Here is a 26,096-nt window from a genome sequence, read left to right as displayed (position 1 = left end):
CACCAAGGTCTTGTCCACATTGGAGCATCATTCAGCTGCTATTCCACCCGCCCCCCCATTCAAATTAGATGCAGAGCAATCCACACCTGCACATATTTGAATTTATATATGAGGAGCAACTTCCTCCTTCCTGTTCCCTTTTGGATCTGTCCCTGGTATCTGATGGGTTGTGCATGCACACAGATAGCGAAGCATGAGCCTTGCTTTTTAAAATAAAATTTCCCACCCAAGAAGTCTGCAAAAGCACGGAGCCAGCCTAGTGTAACTTACTTGTGCAAGATTTGTGCAAGTCTGAGTGATCCAAAAAGATATGTACACATACACGATGTGATTATATATAAATGGCTGAGCTCCTGAAGTGCTCTTACTAGCAAACTGGGGGCGGGAGAGAATGAAAGCAATTAGAAATTTTCAGCAAACACTTTTCAGAACACTGCCTAGTATATCGGGTGTATAGATTTTCAATGCGGTTTGCTTCTGCAGTTTTCTGGTTTTAATCTGAGGGATCAAACAAAAAAGAATATTCCTTCCTTCCGGAGCACACTGGAAATAGTCAAGAGCACAGCTGGAAAAGTCGTGGGGAAGCATGGAAAGGGGAGCAGCAGAGCCACCCACCCAGAAACACTGAAACAAATCGCTGGCGACCCCAAGCAGAGAGGTCTGGAGCCCAATTTCCCCCTGACTTGCTGCATCTTCCCCACATGGAAGCATGGAGAACCGTGGGCCCTCCAGGTGGTACCCAACTAGAGCAAGTATGGCCAATAGCCAGGGCTACTGATGGGAGTTGCTGGCCTCCATCTGTCTCGAGAGACAATGGAGTCCGCTTCCAGGGGTGAAGTCCAACCACTGTGTTAGCAGCAGCACTGAAGTGACTTCCCTGGGGTGCAAGTCGGGGCTGTGTGTCTGGAGGTTCTGGGCTGCCCAGACAACAAGACCCCCCTCTCAGCATTGCAAAGGAAAGCAGAGTGAGACTTTGGCACCAACGTGGCTGCAGGAATTGCCCAAAAGAGGCGTACCAGCCACCATCCAACCGCCTTAGGGGCTCCCCTTTGGTTTACTCCTAAGCCTTTTCTTCTCCCAAAGAGATCCCGCAAGGCAGTGGGGGTTTAGGACCAGAAGTTTTCCTTCTCCTAGGTGGGCTCCCTTCCCAGGTGGATGAGCCCTATCTGCCCCTCACGTCCCTCTTTAGTACACGCAGAAACTGCCTTCGTGACCACTGGACCCCCTCCTGGTCTTGTTGATGGGAGCTGCAGTTCAGCAACATCTGGAGGGCCAACGGCTCCCTATTCCTGCCCTATCAGGTAAATCCAAATTTCCAAGGGGAAAGCATTAAGCCTAGTGTTGTTTGGCAGTAACATCATGTGAAGGATGCAAATTAAACCAGGACACATGCAGCTGCAAACACACAGCAAACTCCAGCAAGGACCAGCCCCAGGTGAGCACCACAAAATCACAAAGCACTGCATGCCTATTAGGCCAGCTGCTAGAAGCAGTTTTGCCATCCACCACAGCTGTCTTCCCTGCAGGCACAGCAACATGGATTCCACATCCATCCACAGTCCTCCCCAGGTATTTCCTGAGAGGTGCCAACCCAGACCAGGTGCCTCCCCAAGTCTGCCACCTGCTGATGACTTTGTGCCCCTTCCTTAAAAAAAAAGAAGTATACCTCCAGCCACATTTTCTCTGCACTCCTGAGCCACTCATGACAACGGCACAAGGAATCTTTCTGCATGAAGTGAGTGAGGTCTCTTTCTCTCAGGAAAAAAAGGGGTTTGGGGATCCCCTGTGCATAACATCCTAACTTGTTCTACTTATAATGCTTGTTTTTCCATCTCTGAAATCGCCTGAAGCCTAAACCAGAATGCATTTTTGTTGTTTCGGGGTTTTGTTTTGTTTTGTTTTAATTAACTTGGGTTTAGGTACTGTTTGTTCCTGAACATTTACGCCCCTTGCTTCAGGTCACTCCTTGTGACCTGAATCACTTGGGGATTCCCAAGATCTGGCCCAGACCAGCCTCTGTGTTGCCCCTGCCTGGATCTTTGGGAGGAAAAATAAGTGCGGCACATGAAAAGCAAAGCCCCGGCTCACAAGCTCTGCGCTGGTTTGGAACGTGTGCGTGGCTCTGCCGGATAAGCCCGGGCTTTGTGGCTGGCTCCCCTCACGTAGGTGGCAAAGACTGGTTGGACAGCTTTCATGTTTACAGAATCGTAGCTAAGCTTTGTGCAAAAGCTTATTGTGGCCCAGAAACATACCTGGAGCCAGGTGAGGAGGACAGAAACCAGTTAAGGTGCAGAAGGGAACTGTGAAGTTGAACTCTGACAAAGTTGGCAGGCTGGTCTGTGGCCAAGTTTGGTGGAGGGGCCGCCCTGGCACTCTGGCTCCCCTGCTCAGAATGGGCCACACTATCAGAATGAAAATTTACTCATGCCACACTGATTTTCCTTTTTTACTGATAAGCAATACATTGGAAAACAAAACGAAACAACTCCTGGCACTGCTCGATTAATAACACGGAACACAACTGCTTTATAATATGACTAAGAGACATCCAGGAAATATAAAACAATGCACATAAGAGAATGAATTGTTCCCAAATATAATATTGGTTGTTCTTGAATCTTCCTGCCACACCCTTGGAGAAGCACTGGTCCAGGGGCATCAGAATCCCAGACTGTGGAATCTCCTGCCTGAGGGAGACGTACCCCTTTCTGTCACATAAGAAACAAACCTCTGGAGGCCACCGGCTTGGGTAGAACTCGTCTGGCCTTCAGCCATGCAGGTTTTATTTGTTTGCATGCAACAACTGTCCGCCCAGTCCAAGGGGTCTGACCATCCAGTTACAAAATGATAAAACACCACAATGTTGTTTTTTTGTCTTGTAAAGCTCCAGCAAACAATAAAAAACTGCAGGCCTGTGATCCCTGCATAGCAGGGGGTGGGACTAGATGACCCTTGGGGTCCCCTCCAATGGCTCCAGGACTTATTCTCCAACAGCAGCAAAAGGCAAATAATTCCAGATCCCTTTGCCTGCCCCCATGTGCCCCCCTTCTCTCCCGAGGGCAGCATAAGAGCAGAGGGCAGGCCAGGTGGGCTTCTTCTTCCCCTATGGAGGGGCCTCCACTGAAGAGGCCCTGCTGCCCCCCTTGCACTCATTCACCCACCGCCCCTCAATGGACAGGACCTCTGATGTGGACCACAGCGCATGGGAAGGGGCAGAGAGGAAAAAGCGGTCCTTAGGCTGCCCATGAGGTGCCAATTCGCTAAAGGGAAGAACCAGCACCTTCAGTTGGGCCCCAAAATAAGCAGGGAATCAACAAAGAACAAACAGGATCTTCAGGTAGGATCAGCTGTTGTCCAGCAAATGTGTGGCTGCAGCATTTGGACCTTTTTGCAGTTTCCAGAGGCATTCAAGGGCTGCCCCATGGAGAGCAGATGACAGGAGTCTAGTCTGAAAGTACGTGACAGTAAAACACCTGCTTGGGGTGTGTGTGTGTGTGTGTGTGTGTGTGTGTCTTTAGCAAGATCAGTTCACATGGCCTGTCCTGCTTCCAGCTTTTTTGACTGGACTTCCTAGCAGAGAAAGATAAGGGGCCAGGCTTCCTGGGGGTGGTGTGGGGAGCAGGATGCTGCCATGGCCTGGCCTGCAAACTGAGCTGGGCCCCCTCTGTCATCTCCAGGCTCTGTCGCTTGGCGCTGGGCTCCTTCCATGACACTAACAAGGACCTCAAGTGAGAAGGGGTTGTCGCCAAATAAGCTTTACTCAGAGTAGGCCCACTGAAATGAACAAGCATGACTAATCTCAATAAGTTTGCTCTGAGCAAAGGTTTCCTAGGAGGCGAGGCTCAGCTGATGGCCTCTGGGATGTTTGATTGCCTGTGAGATCCCAGCTGAGGTCCCTAATAATGCTCTGCTAATGAGATTTCATCCTCAGCCAGGCAAGAGCTTCCTGCATTTCAGGCCCAGGAGGAAACCAGAGGAAGGAATATCACCCACCCCCACCTGTTCCGCCCCCCCCCCACTTGCATTTACTAGGGTGGTTGTTAGGTGGTAATTTTCTGAAGCACCAAAATTTTTGGTATACAAAAAGCTTATTTATACAGTGAGTGTTTTCTCCTAACTTCAGAAGAATGGAGGCGTCTTGAAAGAAAAGGAGATTCGGGGCTTCAAGTCCCCCCCCCACTGCCCCCCCTTGCTCTCTGCAGCTGCAGAAGCACCCTGAGCTGGGGAGTTGGGACTGTGAGGAGGAAGGTCTTTCCCCCTTGCAGGGGGCTGTAGCCACCCCCGCTGGCCTTGCCAGGGAGGTCAGAGCAGCAAGGCAATCAGGGAGGCCCCATACCCCCCCCCCATTTCTGACCATAACTGGCCTGCAGGCTTCCTGGCCCCCAGCACACCTTCCCCCCTGGCAGAAGGCAGCTCCCCTGGGCCAGAGGATGATAATTCCACAAAATAAGCAGACCATGGTGGGGTGATGGGGAGGACATTTAAACGCTGCAACTGCAACTGCAACTGTTGATGACACAGCGAATGCAAAAAATAACGGCTCATCAGAAATGTCCCAACTCAGTTGTAGCGGAAGCTGTGAAGGAGGAGGAAAAGGGCAGCAGGTTAAGAGGCACTTTAGGAAAATCTCCGGGTTCCTTGCCAAAACCTCCTGAGCAAACCTAGCAGTCACAGGTTGAGAGGGCAGAACCATCCCTCCCCCCACCTATCTGTTTTTATTTATTAAACTTCCACATATATATCTCAAGGCAATGTACAATCGACAAGAAAAGCATCTCAAAATCAACAGGAGAAACGCAATGCAATGTGGCCTCACTCCGTCCTTCTCTCGATACAAGGTCACCCATCAAGGCAACCAAGGCTGATTCAGTTCCAACCCTGATCTCAACCCAAATCAAAATGAGTCAAGGAGGTCTGTTTCCTCCACAAATATCTGTGTTTGTGCCCCACGACCATCTCAACTGCTCTGCCCCCAAAGGGGGTATTTGCAACAGGGTGGGAGTTGCTAAGACCATCGGGCGCAGGGTGGGTTTCCTCTGAGGAGGGGCCACCCTGCCACCTCCTTCAGGGCAGCAGGCACCCTGCCCCCCTCAACACAGAAAGGCTCACCAACCCTAGTGATCTAAATCGATATATGAGAATATGCAGGAATGGTGGGGAAATTATAACAGCCAGGGAAGGGAAGACATTGAATGTTTTTGTTCAAAGAAAGATATTAATGGTGGAAATATATTTATGAAAGCGAATGTGATTTTGGAAATGGTATTAATGAAAAATGTAAATAAAATTTACAAAAAGAAAGAGAGGGTCTCCAACCCTTGACCCTCCATCACACCCAGCGGCAACCAGGCCAGCTTCCATCAGCCAGGAAGGGCAACGGTCAAGAGGGCACCTTGCTGGGCACAGACTCACAAGCACCCTCTCAAGGGTGGCGAAAACGGACCCCACAAACCGTGTCTGGATGGAGCAACGGAAACCTCACCAGGAGCTGCATCAAACGTGGCATCCGTTTCCCTACGGAGGAAAACAATTTTGCCCCCCAAGTGCCCCGTGAGCAACTCCCAAGGGGTCTCAAGGCTCCCTCCACCAACGTGGATCTCAACCGCCTACAGACCATCCTAGAGAGCTCTGCTGGACAATTACTCAGGAGACGGGGTGCAAGCCCCCGACACAACACCCAGCCCAGACTCAGCTGCAACAGGAGACCCCAAAGCACGCCAGCACCCCTGGCAAGTCGCCCCCAGAGGGACCCTGGGTGCACAACAACACGGCGCCACAACATGGTGCAAGGAGGGCCAAGGCCAGGGATGGTGGCTCACAGAAGCCCCTGGTGCCCTCACCAGGGTCAACTCAGGACAGCCGCTCACCCTCAGGGCCCCGATCCAGCAAGACCCCCTGATCTGGACCTCCCAGCCTCAGCCCTCTCTACCTGCAATGCGGATGACCGCTCTCTCCGCAGGGTCCAGGACCGTCCCGTTGCCAGACGACGCCTTGGTCCTCTTGGTCCGCTGGTGCTTGGGGAGGTTCCAGGGCAGGGTGTCCCCCGGACTAGGAGAGCCCCCGCTGCTGCCGCTGGAGCTCTCCTCCGCCATCTTCGGCTTCTCCTTCCGGCGGGAAGAAGACATCACCTCCTGCAAGGCGGGGGGGGGGAGAGGGTCAGAGATGCAGAGACAGGGAGCAGCCTGGCCCCACCCTGAGCCCCCATTCTGCAGGATGGGGGGGTCCCCGTGGCCAGAGCAAAGCAGCTTGTCCTGCAGGGAGGGCCCAGGAGCCCCCTTCCCCCCCCCATTGAGGAGCAACTCTGCAGCCCAGACAATGGCCTCTGAGGATCTGCCTGTGGAGCCAGGTAGCTCGAGCAAGCCAGCCAAGCCGCATCCTGCAGCAGGGAGGGGAGCAAAGTCCTCATCCCAAGGAGGTCACTTGGCAACCTGGAGGGAGGGAGGGAGGGAGGGAGGGGGAATTCCTGGCCAGCCTCAGAAGCCTCCATCAGAAGACCCCCAGTGGGAGCCAAGCCGTCAGCCTCAACCGCCTGCTGCCTGTCCTGGCTCCCAGTGGGGCTGCTCAGGGGGAGCTCACTTGCTCCCAGAAGGACAGTTAGCACCATCCTGCCCCACACTTGGGGGTCATGATTCTCCAGGATAATCCTGGCGCTCACCCAGAATCCCCCTGGCCTGAGAAGACATGTGACACCAGAGGGCCAATCCCGTGCTATGACCAGCTATGAAAGCTCTGCTTTTTGGGGGGCGATATAGACACCCCACCCCCAGGCACTCCCAAGCAGCTGACCTTCAGTGCCCGAGGGGAGGCTGGGGGGTGTCTGCATTCCTGGTGGGGTTCCAGGTTAGGGGGAAGTGCCTGGAGGTGGGGGGCGGGAGGGAGAACTTCTACCAGGTTGAAGGTGAAGCACTTGCCCCAAACAGCCCCCTGGGGACTATGAGGATTCAAGCTGGGCCACCCAAGGCACTAACCACTGAACAGCACTGCCAAAGGCTGAGGAAGCCCTGCCAAGGCCCGGTCTGCTGCACCCCCGATTCCTGGGGCTCACCTGGGCACGATGGGGGCCAGGAGCAAAAGGCCCCCCCCAGAATGCCTCAGCACAACAAGCAGCGGAGGAAGGTGGACCCCCACCGTTTTTCAAATGGTTCTTTATGACCCTCCTAGCTAGAGGCAAAAGTTGCTCCAGGGCCAGAGATTGTCTCCTGAACCATCCCCAGGTACCTTAAGCAAGCAAGCCAAGCCACACATTCCGGCAGAGGAGGGGAGAAAGGCAGACGGTTTTTACGCCCTTCCTTACCAGGAAGAGAAATGATAATTAGTCAGGCTCCAGGCATTAAACAAACCCTTTCCCCTCCCCAGTCTTTCCTCCCTATCTCAGAAGAGAGATAAAACCGAAACCACAACTCTCTCTGTAAAAAAAAATGAGAACTCATGGAGCTCCAAGGAAGATGAGCCTGTGGAGAGGCGTGGCCTAGGAAAGAAAGCAGCATCAGGTTAAACTGTGGAACTCCCTGCCACAGGAGGCAGCCATAGCCACCAACCCAGATGCCTTAAAAGAGGACACATTGATGGAGGGGAGGGCTATCCCCGGATCCGCAGTTGCAGGCAGCACTGCCTCCCAATCCCACTGCTGGGAAGAGCAGCGGAGCAGAGGAGGCTTGTGAGCTTCTTCCTGTCTGTGGGCTCCGTGGGCCCCTGGCCTCATCCAGCAGAGGAAGCCCTCTCTCTTTCCCAACCCAGAGGCTCTCATGGCCTCAAGCAAAGCAGCTGAGGTGCAACCCCACCCAAGACCCCATGCCCCTTACGCACATGCGCGCACACACTCTCTGCACCCATGCATTGGCAGGCACCCTCCCCCTTCGGAGCGCTCCCACATGCATCCTTCCCCTGGCACAGCCACCCATTCCCTGGTACAGGCTGGCCCGGGTGGGTGGGTGTGCGTGCCTCTATGGTCCTGCCACACAGCCAGGGGTTAGACTAGACAGCCCCTGGAGGACCCAAACTCTGGCTGCTGCAGGAGCACTTTGCTCTCCACCACCCGCCCCACCAGAGCTAGGAGCCCAGCCCCACCTGCCTCTCCCCTCGGCAGGCCACCCTTCCTCCCTGCTGACTCACCCCCTGCTCTGGGGAAGGGGGACACAGGTCCCAGAGCCCCTGAAGGACAGCTGCCGCCAGCTGGGTTCCGTTTTGGCCCAATGAAGGGCCACAGGCAGGGCCTGGTAGAGAGATGGGCAGAGGCCTCTGGCTCAGGGCTGGAGCATCCTCAAGGACAGCTCTTCCAGGTCAGGGTGAGGGAAAGACCCCCCCCCAATGGGTCCACTGCTGCTGCCCGTCAGTGTGGGGTCAGTTGTGGCCTGACTCTGTGCCCAAGAGGCTCCCCCCATGTCCTGGTGGAGAGAGGGGGAGCCAGGGAGACCTGGAGCCCCCCCCCATTCCTGGGGAAGCATGGCTAAGCCCTCTGGACCCTGTGAGACTCTGCTGCCTGCCTTCATCTCAGCAGCCAATTCTAGGCCCCTGAGCCCCCCCCCCTCCCCGGCACAGAATGCAGCCCCCTCTCAGGTGCACCCCCTCCACCCCAATTGCCTCTTAACTGGGGAGCCTGAGGTCAGGCTGATTCTGCCAGGAAGTGGGGGGGGGGGCGATTTAGCATCCTCCAGGGCGGCTGGGGGCTGAAGTGACAGTGCCAACTCTGCCTGCTACTTGGCACTTCGTGGTTGCCATGGACACAGCTTCCTGGGCACCAATAGGAAGCTGGCAGGGGGGGGGACACAAGCCCAGGTGAAATCAGGAGGCGCCCCACCCCCTGCCCCACACACCCCTCCTCCACAGGGGCTTCTCTGGGCCCAAAGGGCCTCTCTCAGCAAACTGGCCCCTTTCTGGCCAGCCTTTCCCCTGTGGATCCCACAGCCCCACTCACCCTTTCTCTGGGTCGCAAGAAGCTGCACGCTGCCCTAGAGAAGGACTGGAGGAGAGCAGGAAGGCTGGCTGTGAGCAGGAGGCTCCAGATCCCAGCTGGACTGCTTGGCCTCAGGGCCAGGAACCAGCCCAGCAGGCCAGAGCCCAGGCCCAGCTCCCCTAACCGGTTCCCGCCCCTGGGGGCCTGGCTTCTCCCCCTTCTTCTCCCCACCCCCCAACTCCAGCACCCCCGGAGGCCTGGGAGGAAACCGCAGGGTGGAGGTGGGACGTCCAGGGTGCCCCTGCCCCACGCAGCACCCTCCCCATGCCCAAGGGGCTCTGCCTGGAGAATGCAAAGTGCCCCATGGCTTCCCCTTTGCTTTGCCCACACAGCAGGGCCCGGAGTCTGCAGGGGGCGCCCAGCTCTGCCCCACTCGGCTCTCTGGGGACATCTGCTGCCGGCCAGGCCAGGCCAGCAGAGAACACAGACCGGCTCCCCGCGACACCCCCAGACAGGGCACAGTGGAAGCAGCAGCAGCAGCAGCAGCAGCAGAAGCCGGCCAGGGGAGGGAGGCACCGTCCTGGCATCCCTCGGCCCCTGAGCCTGGCACTCTCCTGCCGCATCTTAGGAAGGAAGGAGGGCAGGCGGGCAAGCCGGCAGACCCCCCACCCCCGACCACTCACCGTCTCCGGGTGCGCGGGTGCGCCCTGCCCCTCTCCTGCCCACGAAGCATGTCTGCCTACCTTGCCAAGGCAGCCAGGAGAGCGGGCCGGGCATGGGCCGGGAGCAGCTGGCAGGCGGCAGGCGGCATGGGGAAGGGCGACCCTGGGGGGGCTCAGCGCCTGGCAGGCGTCACGCGGAGCCCGGCAGCAGCGCCGGCCGCGATAAGTTGGGCTCGCCTTAGCAACATGCAGCCGTTTTTTGCAGCGCAGGCTCCGCCTCCCGCTCTGCTGAGCACTGCAGCTCCTGCAGGGTGTGTGCGCGCGTGTGTGTGTGCATGCGTGTGCGCGTGTGCGTGCGCGACAGAGCCGGCGAGTGTCTATCTCGCCTCCGCACCCGCCCAGCGCCGAGCGGCCGGGCCGGCTGAATTATTAACCAGGGCACAGACTGGCAGCAGAACAGAGCCCATTCAGAGCCGGACAATGGACGGAGCCCATCCGCCCGCCCCGCTGCCAGCCTCACAAAGACAGAGCGCCCTGCCAGCCGGACCCACGCCGGGGCCTGCCAAGCAGGGGGGCACAGCGCGCCCTCCCTCCTCGCCTGCCCACCCCCAGGCAACTATCCTGCCCCCAGGGTCCCTGGCCTGTGCTGGCAGCGGGGGCGCCGGGCGAGCCCCGCAGGCCTCCTCATGGGGACCCCCATCTCCCCCAGGGTGGGGCAGGCAAGGGATTCTGCATCTCTGCCAGGCAAGGGCTCTCTGACCTCGGCTGGCCTGACCCACAAGCACAGGGATATCCGGGGCCTCTGAACACACAAACGCGGGGCAATGTCGCCTGCCACGGAAAAACAAAAGGAATAAATAGAGCGCGCACTTAGGGGAATATCGAGAGCCCCTCTCCCCCCCCCCCTTCCACCTTCAGCCCCTGCTCAGCCCGCCTGAGGATGTGGTTAGAGGAAAGTAACGGCAGCCCTGAGGGGGGGCACGGAAAATAAAAGGAAGTTGGGGGTCGCGCACCCCATTTCCTCTGCCCTTGGGGAGCCCCGCTCAGATCACACCACGCGGCTTCATTTGCACCCCAACCACCGCCCCCCTCCCGGCCTTCTTGCTGTCCAATTCCTGAGTCCCCTTTTCCCTGCCCTCCCACTGTGGGGCTGGGGGCAGAGGACCCCCACCCTAGCCCCGCTCTGAAGAGAGAAGCCCCGGCCTCGCCCGCACCCCATACAAACACCCCACTGCTGCCCCCACATCTCCTGCTCGCCTTCCGCCAGGCGGAGACTGCAGACAGCTGGGAGCCCCACCCTCGTTCCCCACAAGCCCGAGGAAACTCCGCGCCCCACCCAGGAGGAGCTCGGGCGAAGCCAAGAAGGCGCCTCTGGTCTCTGCCCCCCCAGCAGTGCTCAAAACCGAGCCGAGCCTCTCCTCCAGCGCGGAGCTTCTGCCGGTTGGAGAGACCGTCCGCTTGAGCCTGTTCTTCGGGGGTAACATGGGGAGATGGGGGGGGGGGGTGACACTTGTGTTTTCCCAAGCCCGATTCACCCCCTGAGACACAATGTGCCACGTAGACCGGGGAGCGGGGGTTCTCTGCAAAGTGGCCCCTTCCCTTCTTGGTGGAGGGGGTGCCTAAAACGAAAGGAAGCCACTCATGGGAGTCCCGTAGGGCAAGAAGGACCCAATCCCCCAGGGCAGCTACAGACCCCCAGCCCCTAGCTCCCCAGTGCTTTCAAGAGCCGCACAACAGTCGGGCATTCAACTGGTGCAGCCTCCCAAAGCCAGGAGACACACTGATGGGGAAACAGCTGCTTAGTGGCTGCCTGTCACACCCCAGCTCAAAGTTCAGGAGCCCCCCCCCCCCGGAGCAAGAAATAAAAGTGGCGGAAGAGGCTGCAAGGTCTGGGGCCTCTGCTTGTGAGCTGCTGGTCCAGGCTGTGCTACGGTTCTTCTGGGTGTTCCACAAGCAGGTGGCAGGGAGTCCCGCAGGCCATAACAACAAGCCCTGAAGCCTAGAGATGGGCAGAGGTCTTGGAAGCAGGCACTTTACCCTAGTCCTACCTGGAGATGTCAGGGGGGGGTATGAACCTGGGAGATACTCTGCCACTCAGCTAGCTAATTCCCTCCCCTTATTTGTGGCCCTTATAAGAGCTGGTAAAGGCTAGAGGCAGACAGGGGCCCTGTTACTGATGCAAAAAGGGCCCCATGCAGCCAGGCAAGAGCTGGCCCTGGGAGCAGAGGAGCCCACTCCTTGGAAGAAGGTGGCACCCACAGCTCCCCCCACCCACAGCCCCCATTGCGCTACCTACAGGCCTCCTGAAGCAGCAGCAGCAGCAGCAGGAAGAGAACGCCAGGCAGCGGCGGGTGAAGGTCGGCTGCATGTGAGCCCCCAGGATGGAGCCAGGGCCCCCAAGTGGCACTTCGTGGGCAGTGTGGGTCTTGCCGAACGCAGCAAGCGGCCCAGGCTTAAATGGCAGGGGGCAGCGGGGGCGGAGGAGGAGCAGAGGAAAGGCCTCTTCCTGCCTGCCTGCCCACCCACCCGCGTGGTGCCTTGTTGATCTGGCACAGAGAACAAGGCCAGGCTGTCCAGAGCCACAGCAGCCCCACCCAAGGCCCCGGGGCAGGCGCTCAGCAAGGCTTCCTGGCAGACATTGCTTCATAGAACCAGAGAAGGGTAGAGTTGGACGGGACCCCTGGCGGTCATCTAGTCCAGCCCCCTGCAAGACGGGAATCGCAACGGAAGCATCCCTGGCAGATGGCCACCCCAGAGCAGGGGAACAGCAGGCAAAAGGTCCCAGGTTCAGTCCTCAACAGCATCTCACCTACATTGTGGGGGTTGGACTAGATGACCCTCGGGTCCCTTCCACCTACGGTTCTGTGATTCTCTTCTCTCTGAGTCGGGCTGGGAATGTTCCCTGCCTAAGACCCCAGAGAGCCATTTCTGCTGACAAAACTGAGCAAGGCGGACCAATGGCAGCTTTCAGGCCCCCTGCCTGAATCCCTGGACTAGACAGACCAGTGGCCTGACTCTGTATAAAGCACCTTCTTCCTACGCTCCAGGGACAGAGATGCAGAAGGGCTGTTGGGAAATGGCAGCACCCACAGACGAATCCATGAAAGGATGAGTCCTAGGCAGGCGTCATCCTGTGGCACTCACCGCCACAAGGTGGCTCCAGGGACTCAGCTACATTAGTAAAGAAACAACAATTTGGATGCGCTATAAACATGCAACACCAGATGTCGCCAGAGAGCAGGAAATTTTTATACCCGTTTTTATATAGGGGTTTGTTTGTTGTTATAACCATCTAATTTCTGACTTATTTATAGTGGGGGTTTTCCCCTGTGTGTAGATCCACATCAGGAACTGTGCACATTGACCTATAGAGTTTCACAACTGGCCAAACAGTCCCAGCCCAGAGGAAGGGGTCAAAGTGTTCAGGCTCCGCTGCCAAACTCCCATGGCTTGCGCATGGGACAATTGTGTTGGGTCCCCCAGGAGAGACTCCTTAGGGAGCCGGGAGCATCTGTGCTCACCATCATCCCCCTCAGATAACAAGCCTCTTTGCATGCCTGTCTCTCAGAGGCACGAGTGAGGTAGAAACGAAGCCTTTGCAGGATCTGGGCCTCTTGGGTCACCGTTTCTCCACCCTGGGATGCCCCGGGTCCTCAATGTGTCGCATGTGGGGACCTGGTGCCTTCAAACATCCTCCTTGGCATCTGCCAAGCCACTCTGTCCCTCCCAGGTGTTTTTATTATTTTTATTATAGAAGGTGGCTTTTGGATTCTTCACATTTATTTGTTTGGTTAGGGGGAGTTACCTGCTTCATTTGTTTGCTTTGAGTTGTGTTCTATTCATTAGAAAATATTAGGAAACCTTTTGCCTGTTGTGCTTTTCGGGAGGGGAATTCTGAGCACCAGATTCTCTTCTTTGAAATGAGAATTTTGCAGAATCCGTGACAGTTGCATAGCTTTCCAAATATGTCCAGAAAATTTTGGGGACCCCTTTGATTTGCTCTGGTGCCCAGTTCTGCCCCCCCCCCCGGCCTCTTGCCTCTCGTAAACTCCCTGGGAGAAAACTCCCTGGGAGAAACAAGGATGGCCTCCCTCTCTCTTGGCACAGGTTGGAAAAGTGCTGCATGCATCCTTCACCCTCCGGCCATTGATTGATTGATTGATTGATTGATTGATTGATTGCATTTGTTTATTTCGCCCAGAAGCTCAAGGTGGCATATACATGGTTCTCCCCCTCCTCGTTGAATCTGGACAACAGCACCCCTGGGAGGTAGAGCAAGCCAAGAAGCAGTGACTGGTCCAGGGTGGGCTTCATGGCTGAGTGGGGAGGACTTGAACCCAGGTCCCTCCCAACCCAACATGCCAACCATCGTACCGCCACTGGCTTTCAAACAGGGTTTTGGAAGGGCTCATCCTGCAGGCCTCCCCGTGCCACATGCCTCATCTTCAGAAATCAAATATTTTGCAATAGGAAGGCCAGTGGGAGGGGCCTCTGGGGTCAGAGCCCAGGGTCTTCTGCCCCTGGGCTGCCTTTGCAACCCAAACCTTTGCATCCCAAATGTTCAAAGCGGTTTGCAAATAACATTCAGCAATAAGTAACATATCCACCCACAATAAGCCCTTGAGCTGGATCAACATAAAACACACCTCTTCCTTCTCCTCCTGGGAAAGAAGCAAGTCGAGGAGGGAGGAAGCTGAGCAGAATTCCTCCACCTGCCCCCTGAGGGCCCACAGCTCCCAGGTGCCCCCCCCCCGGGTCCTGGCCTGTGGCGAAAGGATCCGGCCAGGAGAAGCCCCCTTGGGAGTTCATGGTGGTGGCAGCAGCAGCAGCAGAGGCTCCTCAGAGTAGCCAACCAGCACCTCCCATGCCAGGTGCAAGGCGGGTGGCACAGGGGGTGAGGGGCAGCCAGGTGCAAGGCGGGTGCAGAGATCACCCTGTGCTGGCATGGGGGGGGGGCAGCTGAGCTGGGCCTGAGCAGCAGGTGCAAAGTGGGGAGAGGCACCCTCTGGGCTTCCACCTAGCCGGGCACACCCTGACCGTCCTCACCTGCTGCTTTGTTGCTGCCAGGGGCGCAGAGTCCGGCCCAGAGGGTGCTGCCTGCTCCTTCCTCTGACTGGGTGTCGGCTTTCCCTTGGCACTCTTCTTCCGGCGCTTCTGGAGGTGGCAGACAAAAAGAGGGAGGTCTGGGGACCTGCAAGCAGCCCTGAGACGCAGGCGCCCCCCCTGCCCTCCAGTGCCCCCAGGGGGCAGAGGCCGGAAGGGGCGCAGGGTGGCTGCGTGCCAGCCTGCCATGGACGTCTTTCTCTTCCCGCTCCTCCTCCTCCTCCTCCCGCAACCAAGAGCCTTCTGTTCTCGCTGGCATGGTGAGGAGGCGAAGTGAGTGCCCTTGTCAAGTGCCCAGACAATGGGGGCCTTGAGGGCTCCCTGCCTGCCCCCTATCACGCGAAGGAGGACCCTCCCCTGCCCCGCCTGCAGCCCCCACAGCAGGGCAGCAGAGGCTCCGAGATGCTTCGGGGAAGGTTTGGGGCTGGCAGGAGAGGCCACAGGAGAGGGCCAGTGGGGGGGCCAGGAGGCAAGAATATTCTTATGACCCCGTCCATCTGGCTGGGTAAGGTGTGGGGCCCGGGGGTCTGCAGGAGAGGCGGCAAAGCCTGGGGGTCAGGGGAGCCCCAGCAGGGAGCTCTAGGGTGGGCTGGGGGAGCGCAAAACAGACCCAGGCCGGGACTCACCTCGGAGCTTGTCTGGGACTTTCTTCCTCCCAGCTGCTGACCTGGGGGGAGAGAGTGGGGGGCAGAGAGTTAGGCCAGCAGTGGAGAGAAAACAGAACTGCCCCACTCCAAGCCAGAGGGCAGGATGGAAGCCAGGGCCGGCTGGATCAGGCCCGCAGCCCAGCAAGCCCAGTATCCTGATCCCACAATGGCTGTGCAGTTGCCCATTATGGGAAGCGGGGCAAGCAGGATTGGAACCCAGACCCCGCCGTTTCCAGCAACTGAGATTCAGAAGCAACGCTTCCTCCAGATGTGAAGAAAGAGGAGGGGGCTCAGGACTGGCACCCCTCTCAGGTGGGCCTTTCCTTGGCTCCTTGGCTTCGTGGCTGTTGCCCTGCGCCCATTTCCCAGGAGGCCCAAATAACAGAGGGACAAGGTGCTCCTTGATTATCCACCAGACAAAGCAGCCTGCGGAACAGAAGGCCACAGGAAATCAGCTGCCACCTCAGGAAGGCCTCAGAAATGGGGCCAAGGCAGTTGCTCTTCTGGATTCTGCTCCCGAATACTTTCTCCGAAACCGACACAACCTTGTTTGCTCCTGTGCTGCACCATAAACCACCCCAGACATCTTTCATAAAGGGCAGTAGAAATTGCCTCGAGGGCCCATCTAGTCCGGCATCCTGTTCCCACAGCGGCCAACAAGATTCCCCACAGGCAGCGGGGGATGGTGACACCCTCAAGATGGGTGGGGGCTCAGCCCCCTGACCCGAAATATTGAAGGGACTGAAGCCCCTTCTGCCCCCTATCACCGGCACCCTGCTAGTAGCCTTCAATAGCCCTCTCCTCCATGAATTTGTCTCATAATCCTTTAGTGCACCGTTAAACTATGGAACTCACTCCCACTTGAGCGCTTGTGCTTGAATCCTGCTTACATCGGTGAGAACAGGAGGCTGGACAAGATGGGACATTGGCCTGATCCAGCCGGCTCTTGTGATGTTCTTACGGGTCCAGAGGGCCATTCCCCATAACCCCAAGGTCTCATTCCTGGTCGATCACCCCCTTCAGAGCCCGTGAGAGTATTTGGATTCTCATGTGCCTCACTTTATGCTCTCTTGCATGGACTCACATTTGCTGTTTGAATGACCATTCTGTCTCTGTGTTGCTCTGCATCAACATCGAGTTTTGACCTTGGATGAACTAACCCCAAATTCCTTCCAAATTGCCATGTTGGGAGGGGGGGCAGGAGGCAGAGAGGAACTAAGACAAGCCCTTCCGCATCCGGGCCAGAGGTCCATTGGGCGCAGCCTCGTGTTCCCACAGGGGCCTCTTCTGCCTCTTAAACCGGCTGCATGCTTTAAGCCAGCAAATAATGGGAATAATAATAATAATAATAATAATAATAATAATAATAAGCCACAGCCCTTATTTTCCTGAAGGAGAGACACTGGCAAAAGGTCAAAGGAGGGAGAAGATCGCTGCATTAGCTGGGGCATTATGGGACGGCAGCGTGGTCCAGTGAAGTTGTGGCTAAAGACATGTCTGTGAAATGGGCGCAGCAGCGATGCTACATGTTAGACCAGCGCAGGGAGCCAAGCCTCCAAGCCCTTTGGAGTCAGGAAGGACTGGAGGAGAACCTTGCTCACAGGAACTGCCCCATATTGCTCACCCCCCAGTTCACTTTGAAGGGAGATAAATAAATGCATCACATCCAAGTATTATGATAACACCCCCTCCAAAGCTGCAACAGGCACCCCCAAAAATGGTCTCAAGGCCCCGCAGCCCTCTGCCTCCTGCTGCCCCTCCATCTGCCCCCCCCCCTGCAAGCGAGAGGAGGGGGTCAGGCCCAGAGCATCTCCCTCCCTCCTGCAGCCCCTTGGAAGGGCTCCCTGCCTGGCAAGGATGCCCTGCGTGCCCACGGGGGGGGGGGCTGGATGGGCAGCCCTGGCACCTACCTGCCCAGAGGCTGGGGGGCTGGCGTCCCCGCAGGGAGCAGAGCAGGAAGAGAGCCCAGACTCCCAGGGAGCCCAGCACCAGGGAAGCTACCCAGGCGACGCGCAGCCAGGCAGGATCGCTCAGTGCCCACGGGCTCAGGGAGGCCATACTCAGCCCGCCGTGCCACGCCAGCCGCTGCCTTTGGTGCGAGAGGGAGGGAGGGAGGAAGGAAGGAGGGTGTGCCGGCAGCAGCAGCAGCGGCCCGTTAACCCTCACCGGCCTGTCCGCAGCCCAGATGGGTTCCAGATGTGCACGGCCCCGGCTGCTGCCTCCCTCCCCACAGCTGGGCCGCTCCTGGTGAGTCAGACGGGCAGGGCGGGCTCTTAACCCTCAGTGGGAACACAGGCCATGCCAGGGCTGACGGGGCCAGGAGTCCTGAGGGGGCACAGAGCACCCCCTGCTCCTCCCCAACTTCAGGGCTTTGTGCTGTCAATCAAAGGGCTTTCGAGGACGAGGAAAGCCGGTCTCTGGCCCCAGGCCTGGCTCATATACAAGCGTGGCTTGTTGCCCCCTTGCCCGGTTGCTCCAATGCCCCCCTCCCCCAGCAGGGGGCTCTGCCGAGAAGGGCCTGGGAGTCTCAGAGCCCCCTCTGGGGCAAGACTTTCAGCTCCAGCTGAGGGCCAAGGAGGCATTTTGTGCTCCTTTGAGGTGGAGAGGCCACCTTTCAGGGATGCTTTAGCTGCGGTTCCTGCACTGCTGCGGGTTGGGCTAGATGACCCCTGGGACCCCTTCCAGCTCTACAGTTCTGTGATTCTGTGATTGTCGTCGTCATCGTCCTCCTCCTCCTCCCTTTCTTTTCAGCTGCCTCGAGATTCAGCTTTTTAAACTCAAGCAAGATATATTTTTGGAAACGATGGGTGGGCTGACTCATGTTGCCTCTGACGCTCCGTTCTGCCTTCACCCAGAAAGAGGGGCAGCCCCAGTCCTGGAAGCAAGTCCTGGAGGCAGGAGGGGCTGTGGGGCCACCCCCCCCCCCCACCAAGGGAAGGGCAGCCTTTGCCACATGGCATCATGCACACACGACATCAGAAGAGACTGCTGGATCAGGCCAAATGGGCCCCACTGAGTGGCTAGCCAGAAGCACCAACGGGAACTCATGCGCAGGATCCAAGCACGAGAGCAGCCGCAGCTGGGATTCAGAAGCAGGGCTGCCTCCAGCCGCGGAAGCGGAGCAGAGCCAGCCATCAGGGCCAGCCCCCCCCCCCCCAATGAAAGGAGACGGTGGCGTTTGGGGATCCTTCCTCTGCAGATCAGCACAGCCTCTCTGCAGGGAGAAAAACAGCCTGTCAGGGAAAATGCTCAGCTCAAGTTCCCTTCTGGACATTTCTGCATGCAGGAGTCGCCACCCACCTTTTGAGGGCTCCAACTTGCCAGTGCAAACTGGGCCCCTGGATTCTGCAGCACACCAATTATTATTATTATTATTATTATTATTATTATTATTATTATTATCATCATCATCATCATCATCATCATCTTGTTCCCCACCCAGCCTCTCTGAACAGGTTATATCTATTTGCTTCATGGTCCCACAGAGGGTCCAAAAGAAAAGGCTTCCCTGTTTAGGGAAGTTTTTGATGTTTGAAGTTTTTTTCTGTTTTTAGTCCTCTGTTGGGAGGTGTCCAGAGTGGCTGGGGAAACCCAGCCAGGTGGGCGGGGTATAAATAACAAAATTATTATTATTATTATTATTATTATTATTATTATTATTATTATTATTATTGGCTCCCTTACCCCAGCCTTCCGTGAACCACTTCCCATTTCACCAAAATCAATTGGACCCCTGAGCCAGGACTCCTCGTGGGCAACTGAGGCCGGCAAGATCTCTAGCTGGAGGGCAGCATCCCGTCCCCTGGCTGGAAGCAGCGGCCCTGGGGGGGGGGAGGAGTTCAGCAGCAGCAAGCAGGCAGCCCAGTTTCACCAGCTGACCTGCTCCCCCCCCCCCCAACCACCAGTGCTACCTACCCTGAGAGGAAGAGGAGTCGAGATGCAAGGCGGTCTTCTTGGAGTTTTCTAGCACCCAGATTTGAACTGTGAGGTGCCTCACAGCAGGAGACTTGTCTGCTTGAGAGTGGGAGTCATTGTGTGCCTTCTCCTCCCTCCCCACCCCTTTTCCTTTTGTGCTGTGTCTTTTAGACTGTAGGCATGGGGGGGGGCAGAACTGCCTTTTTACCGATCTCTGGGGCTGCTCTGGGAGGCTTTTTTTTTGCTGAAAGGTGGGATGCAAATTGCTTCAATAATAAATAAGATTTCAAAAATACCTTCAGCTGAGGATGTCACAATGTGAAACCCAGCGCCAGAGGCTGTTATGCAAGCTTTCTGGTGACGCAGAAGTCTTTGGGGGGAAATTAGGAAGGAGAATGGAAGAGGCCTCTGAACCAACAGCCAGCCTTGCTCTGCTGAGCACCTCTCCTTCTGCCTGGAGAGAACCTCCAGAGCTTTGTTGGATGCAGCAGGGATGGCCTGGCCAGGATCCAGAGCGAGCGGACAGGCTCAGGCAGCACATGCGAAGTGTGGGGAGGGCAGAGGGGGCCCCAGCCCCCATTCCCTCTCAGCTCACCAGCCCCTGCCCTCTGCTGCAGGACAGGCAGGCCTGGGGGGGGGCACGGTTGTGTTGGTGTCTCTACATGGACTGGGGGGGGGGGGGAGGCTTTGCCTCCAACGGTCTTCCTCCAAAGTGGGTCCAGCTAACACAGCCTCTTCCGGGAAGCTCCAAGCAGAACCTGAGTGCAACAGGTCAACCTGTCCTTGTGATTCCCAGGATCCGATATTCAGAGGCCTCCTGCGACTGCCCTTGTGGCCCTTGGCTAGGCACAGCCTCATCGCCCCTTAATTTAGGACATGCTGGCACCAGCCCCGTTGGCAGACCTGTTCTGTGCTCCAAAGATGTCTGCAAAGGTGACATGAAGGCTGGCAATGTCCACCCCACTGTGTGGGAACCCCTTCCAGACAGCAGTGACCAGAGGAGCAACGGCTGCTGGGGGGGGCGGAGAGAGAAGAAAGGCCCCCTGGCATCTGCAGAAGCACAACTGGATGCCCTTGTCTGCCCCGGCTGCAACAGAACATGTCTCATCGGTCTCTACAGCCCCAGCAACCTTCCAGCAGTCTGACTTCACCCCCAAAGGCGCCTCCTCCGCTGTTTCCCAAAACAGACAGATACCAACCAACTTTTAAAATGCCACCCAAGTCAGTGGCCATCTCTGCCTCCTTCCTGCAGGAGCAAGAAGGCCTTTTCTTTTATCTGTCCCCACGAAGTTCTAGTGCTGTGAGAGAGGGAGAAAAACTTGTCTCCCTCCACTTTCTCCAGGCTAAGGAATAGTTTGAAACTTCTGCCTCTAACGCCTCTTTCCTCTAAACTAAAAAGTCTCAAGTGCTGCAACTTTCTTCATAGCGGAGCTGCTCCCAAACCCTGGGACATTTTGGCTGCCCTTTGCTGAACCTTTTCCAATTCTTCAATATCCTTTTTGAGGTGAGGCGCCCCGAACGGGACGCAATGTTCCAAATGCGCTCTAGATTTGTATAGCAGAATTACCATAGGGGCAGTTTTGTTTTCGGATCCTTGCAAAGAATTCGCCTTCCCTTTGAGGTCCACGCACCCCTGGGGCTCAGCCCTGGTTAGAAGGGGCAGCCGGCTGCTTGGAGAAAGAAGCCCCCACCCTGCTGGGCTCCCAAGGAGGGGTCGGGGAGAAAGGCCGGGGGGCCGGAGGAGGGAGAGGCCAGGGGGCTGCCCCACGTGGCTGGGGGGCATGCAAGATCTCCTGGGGGGCACTGCAGCTGCCTAGCAGCTTCTGAAAACAGCTGGAGTACCAAACTGAGGGAGGGGCTGATTATATTCCCCTGGGACTGTTGTGGGCCGGCTCCCCGCATTGCCCGGGGATGGACTAGATGACCCGGGGGACCCTTCCAACCCTCCAGTCCTCCGAGTCTCGGATTCTTGGCCACTTTCCCCAAAGAGGCTCCCCTGGGTGGGCGGGCGCTGCCGGGAAAGTGCGGGGGGGGGGAGGGGCGAGGGCGCGCGCCCGATTCGGAAAGCGAAAGTGATCCTGGCCTCCCGCGGCGCGGCGGCTGCTGCCACCTAGAGGCCGAGCCAGGAAGCGCAGCAGCCCGCCAGGAGGAGCCGCCTCCGGCCCCGGGGTGGCCCGACTGGCCCCCGCTCGGCTCCCAGGGCGGGGAGGGGGCAAAAGGGAGCAACTGGAGGAGGATCGCGGCCGGGGGGGGGCGCTTTCTGGGATGGGGGGGCCTTGGGGTGCCCCGCAGCCTGGTGCCCGCTGGTGGTGCGCCACCCTGGACGGGCATGCCGGGGGCGACGCGGGTCGAGGAGCCTCGCAGCGGGAGGAAGGGGTCGCGCGCAAGCGGCAGGGGAGGCGGAGCGGGGCTTCGAGGGCGCGCCCTTGGCGAAGGGAGGCGGGGAGCCCCGGAGCTGCCTGCCAGAGCCAGGCGCTTTGGAAAGAGTCCAGGAGCCCTCCGCCAAACGCGGCTTTGCAGCGCAGCCCCTTCTCTGTCTTGGGTGGTGGCGTGGGCCGCGAGGGCCATTTGCACCTGCGAGAGGTGAAAGAGACCCCCCTTCATGCGTTAGAGCCCTCCCATTTTGGTCCAGTCTCTTGCACACTTGGGGGGGGGGGGCTGCGCTGCCTAGACAACTCCGTGAGTTTCTTGGGTGGAAAGTGAGATAAAGATGTACAGTACATGTAATAAAAGCATTATTTTGTTGTAAATATGTATGTTTCCTAATCTGTAAATTATTTTTTTTAAAAAATATATAATTTTTAAAAAAGCATCTTAAAAAGCAGAGACATCACCTTGCCAACAAAGGTCCGTATAGTTCAAGCTCTGGTTTTCCCAGAAGTGATGTATGGAAGTGAGAGCTGGACCATAAAGAAGGCTGATCGCCGAAGAATGGATGCTTTTGAATTCTGGTGCTGGAGGAGACTCTTGAGAGTCCCATGGACTGCAAGAAGATCAAACCTATCCATTCCTAAGGAAATCAGCCCTGAGTGCTCACTGGAAGGACAGATCCTGAAGCTGAGGCTCCAAGACTTTGGCCACCTCATGAGAAGAGAAGACTCCCTGGAAAAGACCCTGATGTTGGGAAAGATGGAGGGCACAAGGAGAAGGGGACGACAGAGGACGAGATGGTGGGACAGTGTTCTCAAAGCTACCAGCATGAGTTTGACTAAACTGCGGGAGGCAGTGAAAGACAGGAGGGCCTGGCGTGCTCTGGTCCAGGGGGTCACAAAGAGTCGGACACGACCAAACGACTAAACAACAACATCAACATGTAATAATGCAGTCCAGAAGCTTCAGCCATGAGGAAGCGCAATGGACAGGTGTGCATTGCTGCAAAGGCCTCGTCCCTCTTTGCATCTGCTCCCCATTCGCCTCCGGCCCCATATCAAGGTTTCAGAGCTTTCAAGCAGCCTTCAGCCTGTCCACGATGGCTGGACTGCAAGTCCCAGGACCCCAGACCATTGGGCATGCTGGCTGCGGGAGTCCAGGAACATCTGGAGGACCCCACTTGGAAGTTTTCCGGGGGTCTGGTGTGTCTCAGGGCTCTCTTTCTGCCCCCCCACATCCAGGGCCCAAAGACCAGGAGAGGCAAAAGGGCTTTGCTCAGGCAGCCCCTCCTGAGAAAGTCCTCTCCCCTTTTCAGAAAAAGAAAACAAAAGGGTTTTTTTTAAAATGGCAGAATGCCTTCAGCTTACTGGAATCAAATGGAGGCAACTCTTAAATTTCTTTACTGGCCCTTACACTGCAATGCTTTGCAGATTATTGTCATTGATTTATATTTTGACTGCAGATGAAGGCAGCTGGAATTGGACGTTTCCACAGTAGCAAAGCCCTGATGTTCCTGCAGAGAAAGCTCTCCCTGGAGGGAGATGTGGAAGCTGAGAAGCAGCTGGGCATGGACTGGAAGCGTGGTCACCCAAGGGGGGGCTCTCCTTCTCCCAAACTCTGCTGCCTCCACAGGGCTTTGTTGTGCTCCCCACATTCTGTTCCCTCCTGCTTGGAGTAAGTTGGCAGCCACTAAGTTTGTGGGTAGCAGTGTCCCCCACTCAGAGGCGTACCCAGGGGCTGGCATGGTTGGCCCCTGCCAAGGGCACAAAGGAGCCAACGTACGTCTATGCTTAAGGTTGAGGCGCCTCTCCTGGACCCCGTCCTTTCAGGCTCAGAACCCGGGGGGGGGGGGGGTCAGTTTCACAGAGACTCCTGGAGACAACCATTCACCCCCTTTTGGGTGTTCCATTCTGGGGGGGCATTTCAGAGCAGCAGAGGTGCTGGGAGCTAAGTTCATCTGGAGCGAAGAATGAGCACAGCTCCCCCCTGCATATCGCCCCCCCCCCCATTTCGGACATGCTGTGCTTGGGGGTGGGGAGAGGCCTTTGCATCCACGACTTGGGGCACCATCAGAGGCCAAGTTGTTAACAAGCTGCCATTGTCCTTTCTTCCTATAAGAAGTTGGCCAGTAGAGCTGCCTGGCAAGAAAGCGAAACCACATTGGCTTAGGTGCCCCTTCCCCCCAGTGCCCAGCCGCTGCCAGTTGGCTCAGGAGGGAGCTTGGCCTCTGGGGGCCCTGAGCAAGTGGCCCCCTCGTGGGCTCTGCAAGGCCACAGCAGAACAGTCCGGCCAGCCCCAAAGCCCAGGCCTGGCTGGACCGAGGGTGAGCATTTCCGCCATGTGGCAAGAAACTGTCCCAACTGGTTTGGTACCTTATTCTGCATATACTCAAGTCAAGGGCAAAACAGGGCTTGGCGGCATCAGGTGTCAGTTGCAAAATGCTGGGGCTGAATATTCAGCCACAGAAGTGGGCATTTTTGCAAAGCTCTGCTTATCGCCTCCTATGAAGCCTCCCACCGCCCAGTGACCTGGCAGGGGCTAGAACACGAGGCATAGGGAGAACCATTGAGCCAGGGCCACACCTGATCTTGCCTGGCACAACTTCTGCTACAGCACAGGGTGGGGGGCACATTCCTTCCCCCCCCCCCCGAGTAGCAGCGCCACCAGCCCTGGCTGGCTGAGGAAGGGCTGCAGCACGCAAAGGGTTAAGCCCCAGGCTCCCGGCCTCTCCCTCCTCTGCATGGAAAAACTGCCTCAAACAAACCCTTTTCATTACATGAAAAGCAGCTTCTGCTCCCAAACCGCAGCCCTGGCACTGCCCCATAGCGGCCCCTTTGATCTGGTGGGGCGGTAGCTTCCAGGGAACAGAAGGAGGGGGCAGGACCCCCCAGGGAGGGAGAAACGGGCCCTTATCCGCACCCCACCACGTGCACTGAATTGGAGGGAGAGGCAGCTGAAGGATTTTTTGCAGGGGGAGCATTGCACCCAAGCTGAAGTGCCCCCCCAAGAGGCCTTTGGCCCACCATCATGGGTCTCCCCCCAAAAAAAGTTTGTGATGCCCCTTGCCCACCTGGGGTGGCCCCCTCCTCTCCCCACAGCACCCATAAAAAGCCACAGGTCACCCTGTGAGCCCATCACTAAGCTGGCGGGGGGGGGGTCGTTCCTCTGCCTCATAAACACCTGGGAAATGCTTCCATTGCACTGGGGGCAACAGAGCCCTAACCCCCCCCCCCCCAAGGCTCTCTCCTCCCATTACCTCCAAGGCTAAATCCATTTTCTCCAGAGAGAAAAAAAGACCTCAAAACATCTGATCTGTCAGAGCAAACACACAATACACACACAGAGACTTTCACCACCAACACAGTTGTTTTTCTCCTGCTTGGAACATTCTGCTCCCCCCCCCCCGCATGTTCCCCAAGTAATGAGCAGTCAGGGAAGAATGGGCCCCAGGGAGCTGGCGCTTCCAGAAGCAGCCCCACACACAAAGGGCCGGAAATGCCTCTTGTGCAGGAACTGCCAGCTTCCCTGCCACCCCCCCCCAGCCCTGCCCAAAAGCAGCCAGCTTCCACACACACACACACACACACACACACACAAACACACACACAAAGAGCTCTCTGGCACCAACCGGCCAAGGTGGGCGCGACAAGAGCACCCCCTTGTGGTGCATGGAGGAACGGGAAACTCCTGCTGGCCAGAGGGTGCTGCGTGGAAGGTGCCCAGTTCAGCTCTGCAGCGCCAGGAGGGAGAAGCCCCCAGCCCCATGGCTTAAACAAATGCTGCCCCAGGACCAGGAGGAAGCGCCTGCTGGATCAGGCCCAGGGCCCATCCAGTCCTGCATCCTCAAGGGGGCCAAGCAGGTGCCCATTATGAGGAGCCTGCAAGCAGGATTCGAACACAGAGCCCCCCTCTCATCCTATGGCTTCTGATCTGCCTCTGAAACCATGCAAGTCGGGGGCCATCACTCGTCTCCTGGGAGGGCAAGTTCCCTGGTTTGAGTTCTTCTGTTCACACTCTGTAGTAACGGAAAAAGCTTTCTCTCTTTCCGTGATCTCTGTCTGAGGCCAAGCAGAGCCAGGAGCCCCTTCCCTGGTCAGATTATGCTCCCGGGAAACCAAAACTGATGAGGAACAGCTGAGGGAGTTGGGGATCCTTAGCCTGAAGAGGAGAGGGCGAGGAGATGATAAGAGATGGAGATAGCTTGTTTTCTTTTGTTCTGGAGTGTTATGGAAATTACGGGGGGGGGGGCACATCTTTAAATTTGTTAAATGTTACAAATATTATGCATAAATGACTTGACAGCTCAGGGTAGTTACCTAGCTTTAAAAATCACATAAAACCAACTCCTTTGCCAGTTTCCTTCATTTCACCAATTTGCTTCATTGGCCAAGGACTTGGAATAATCCCTCAAGCGGGAGTTCACCTGCTCACAGGAAGGGACTCATAGGAGGTGGCAGACTATGCAAACCCAAGTTCTATTGTCCTTTGTGGTAGCTGCTTAGAATG

The 26,096-nt window shown here is 57.1% G+C and overlaps 1 protein-coding gene across 6 annotated transcripts in view; it reads right to left on the bottom strand.

Annotated features, from left to right (window-relative positions):
* PLEC (plectin) overlaps positions 1-17,576 on the bottom strand; it is a 118,157-nt gene extending 100,581 nt beyond the window's left edge. For 2 of the 6 annotated variants that reach the window (XM_079984035.1, XM_079984046.1), the window contains exons 1-2: positions 11,852-11,984; positions 5,930-6,131 (exon numbers count right to left, since the gene is read on the bottom strand). In XM_079984035.1, the coding sequence (XP_079840161.1) occupies positions 5,930-6,131; positions 11,852-11,923 (274 nt within the window). In that variant the 5' untranslated portion in view covers positions 11,924-11,984. Of the gene's footprint in view, positions 1-5,929; positions 6,132-7,045; positions 7,215-9,576; positions 9,976-11,851; positions 11,985-14,601; positions 14,710-15,284; positions 15,326-17,215 lie in introns of those variants that run through there. The other 4 variants (XM_079984059.1, XM_079984052.1, XM_079984049.1 and 1 more) reach the window with 4 other exon arrangements.
* Positions 17,577-26,096: the final 8,520 nt, after the last annotated feature.

Source organism: Podarcis cretensis (genome assembly GCF_951804945.1).
Source record: "Podarcis cretensis genome assembly, chromosome: 7".
Classification (NCBI taxonomy): Eukaryota; Metazoa; Chordata; class Lepidosauria; order Squamata; family Lacertidae; genus Podarcis; species Podarcis cretensis.
The sequence above is the reverse complement of the archived record's forward strand: the minus strand, read 5'-3'. Positions and strand labels throughout refer to the sequence as shown.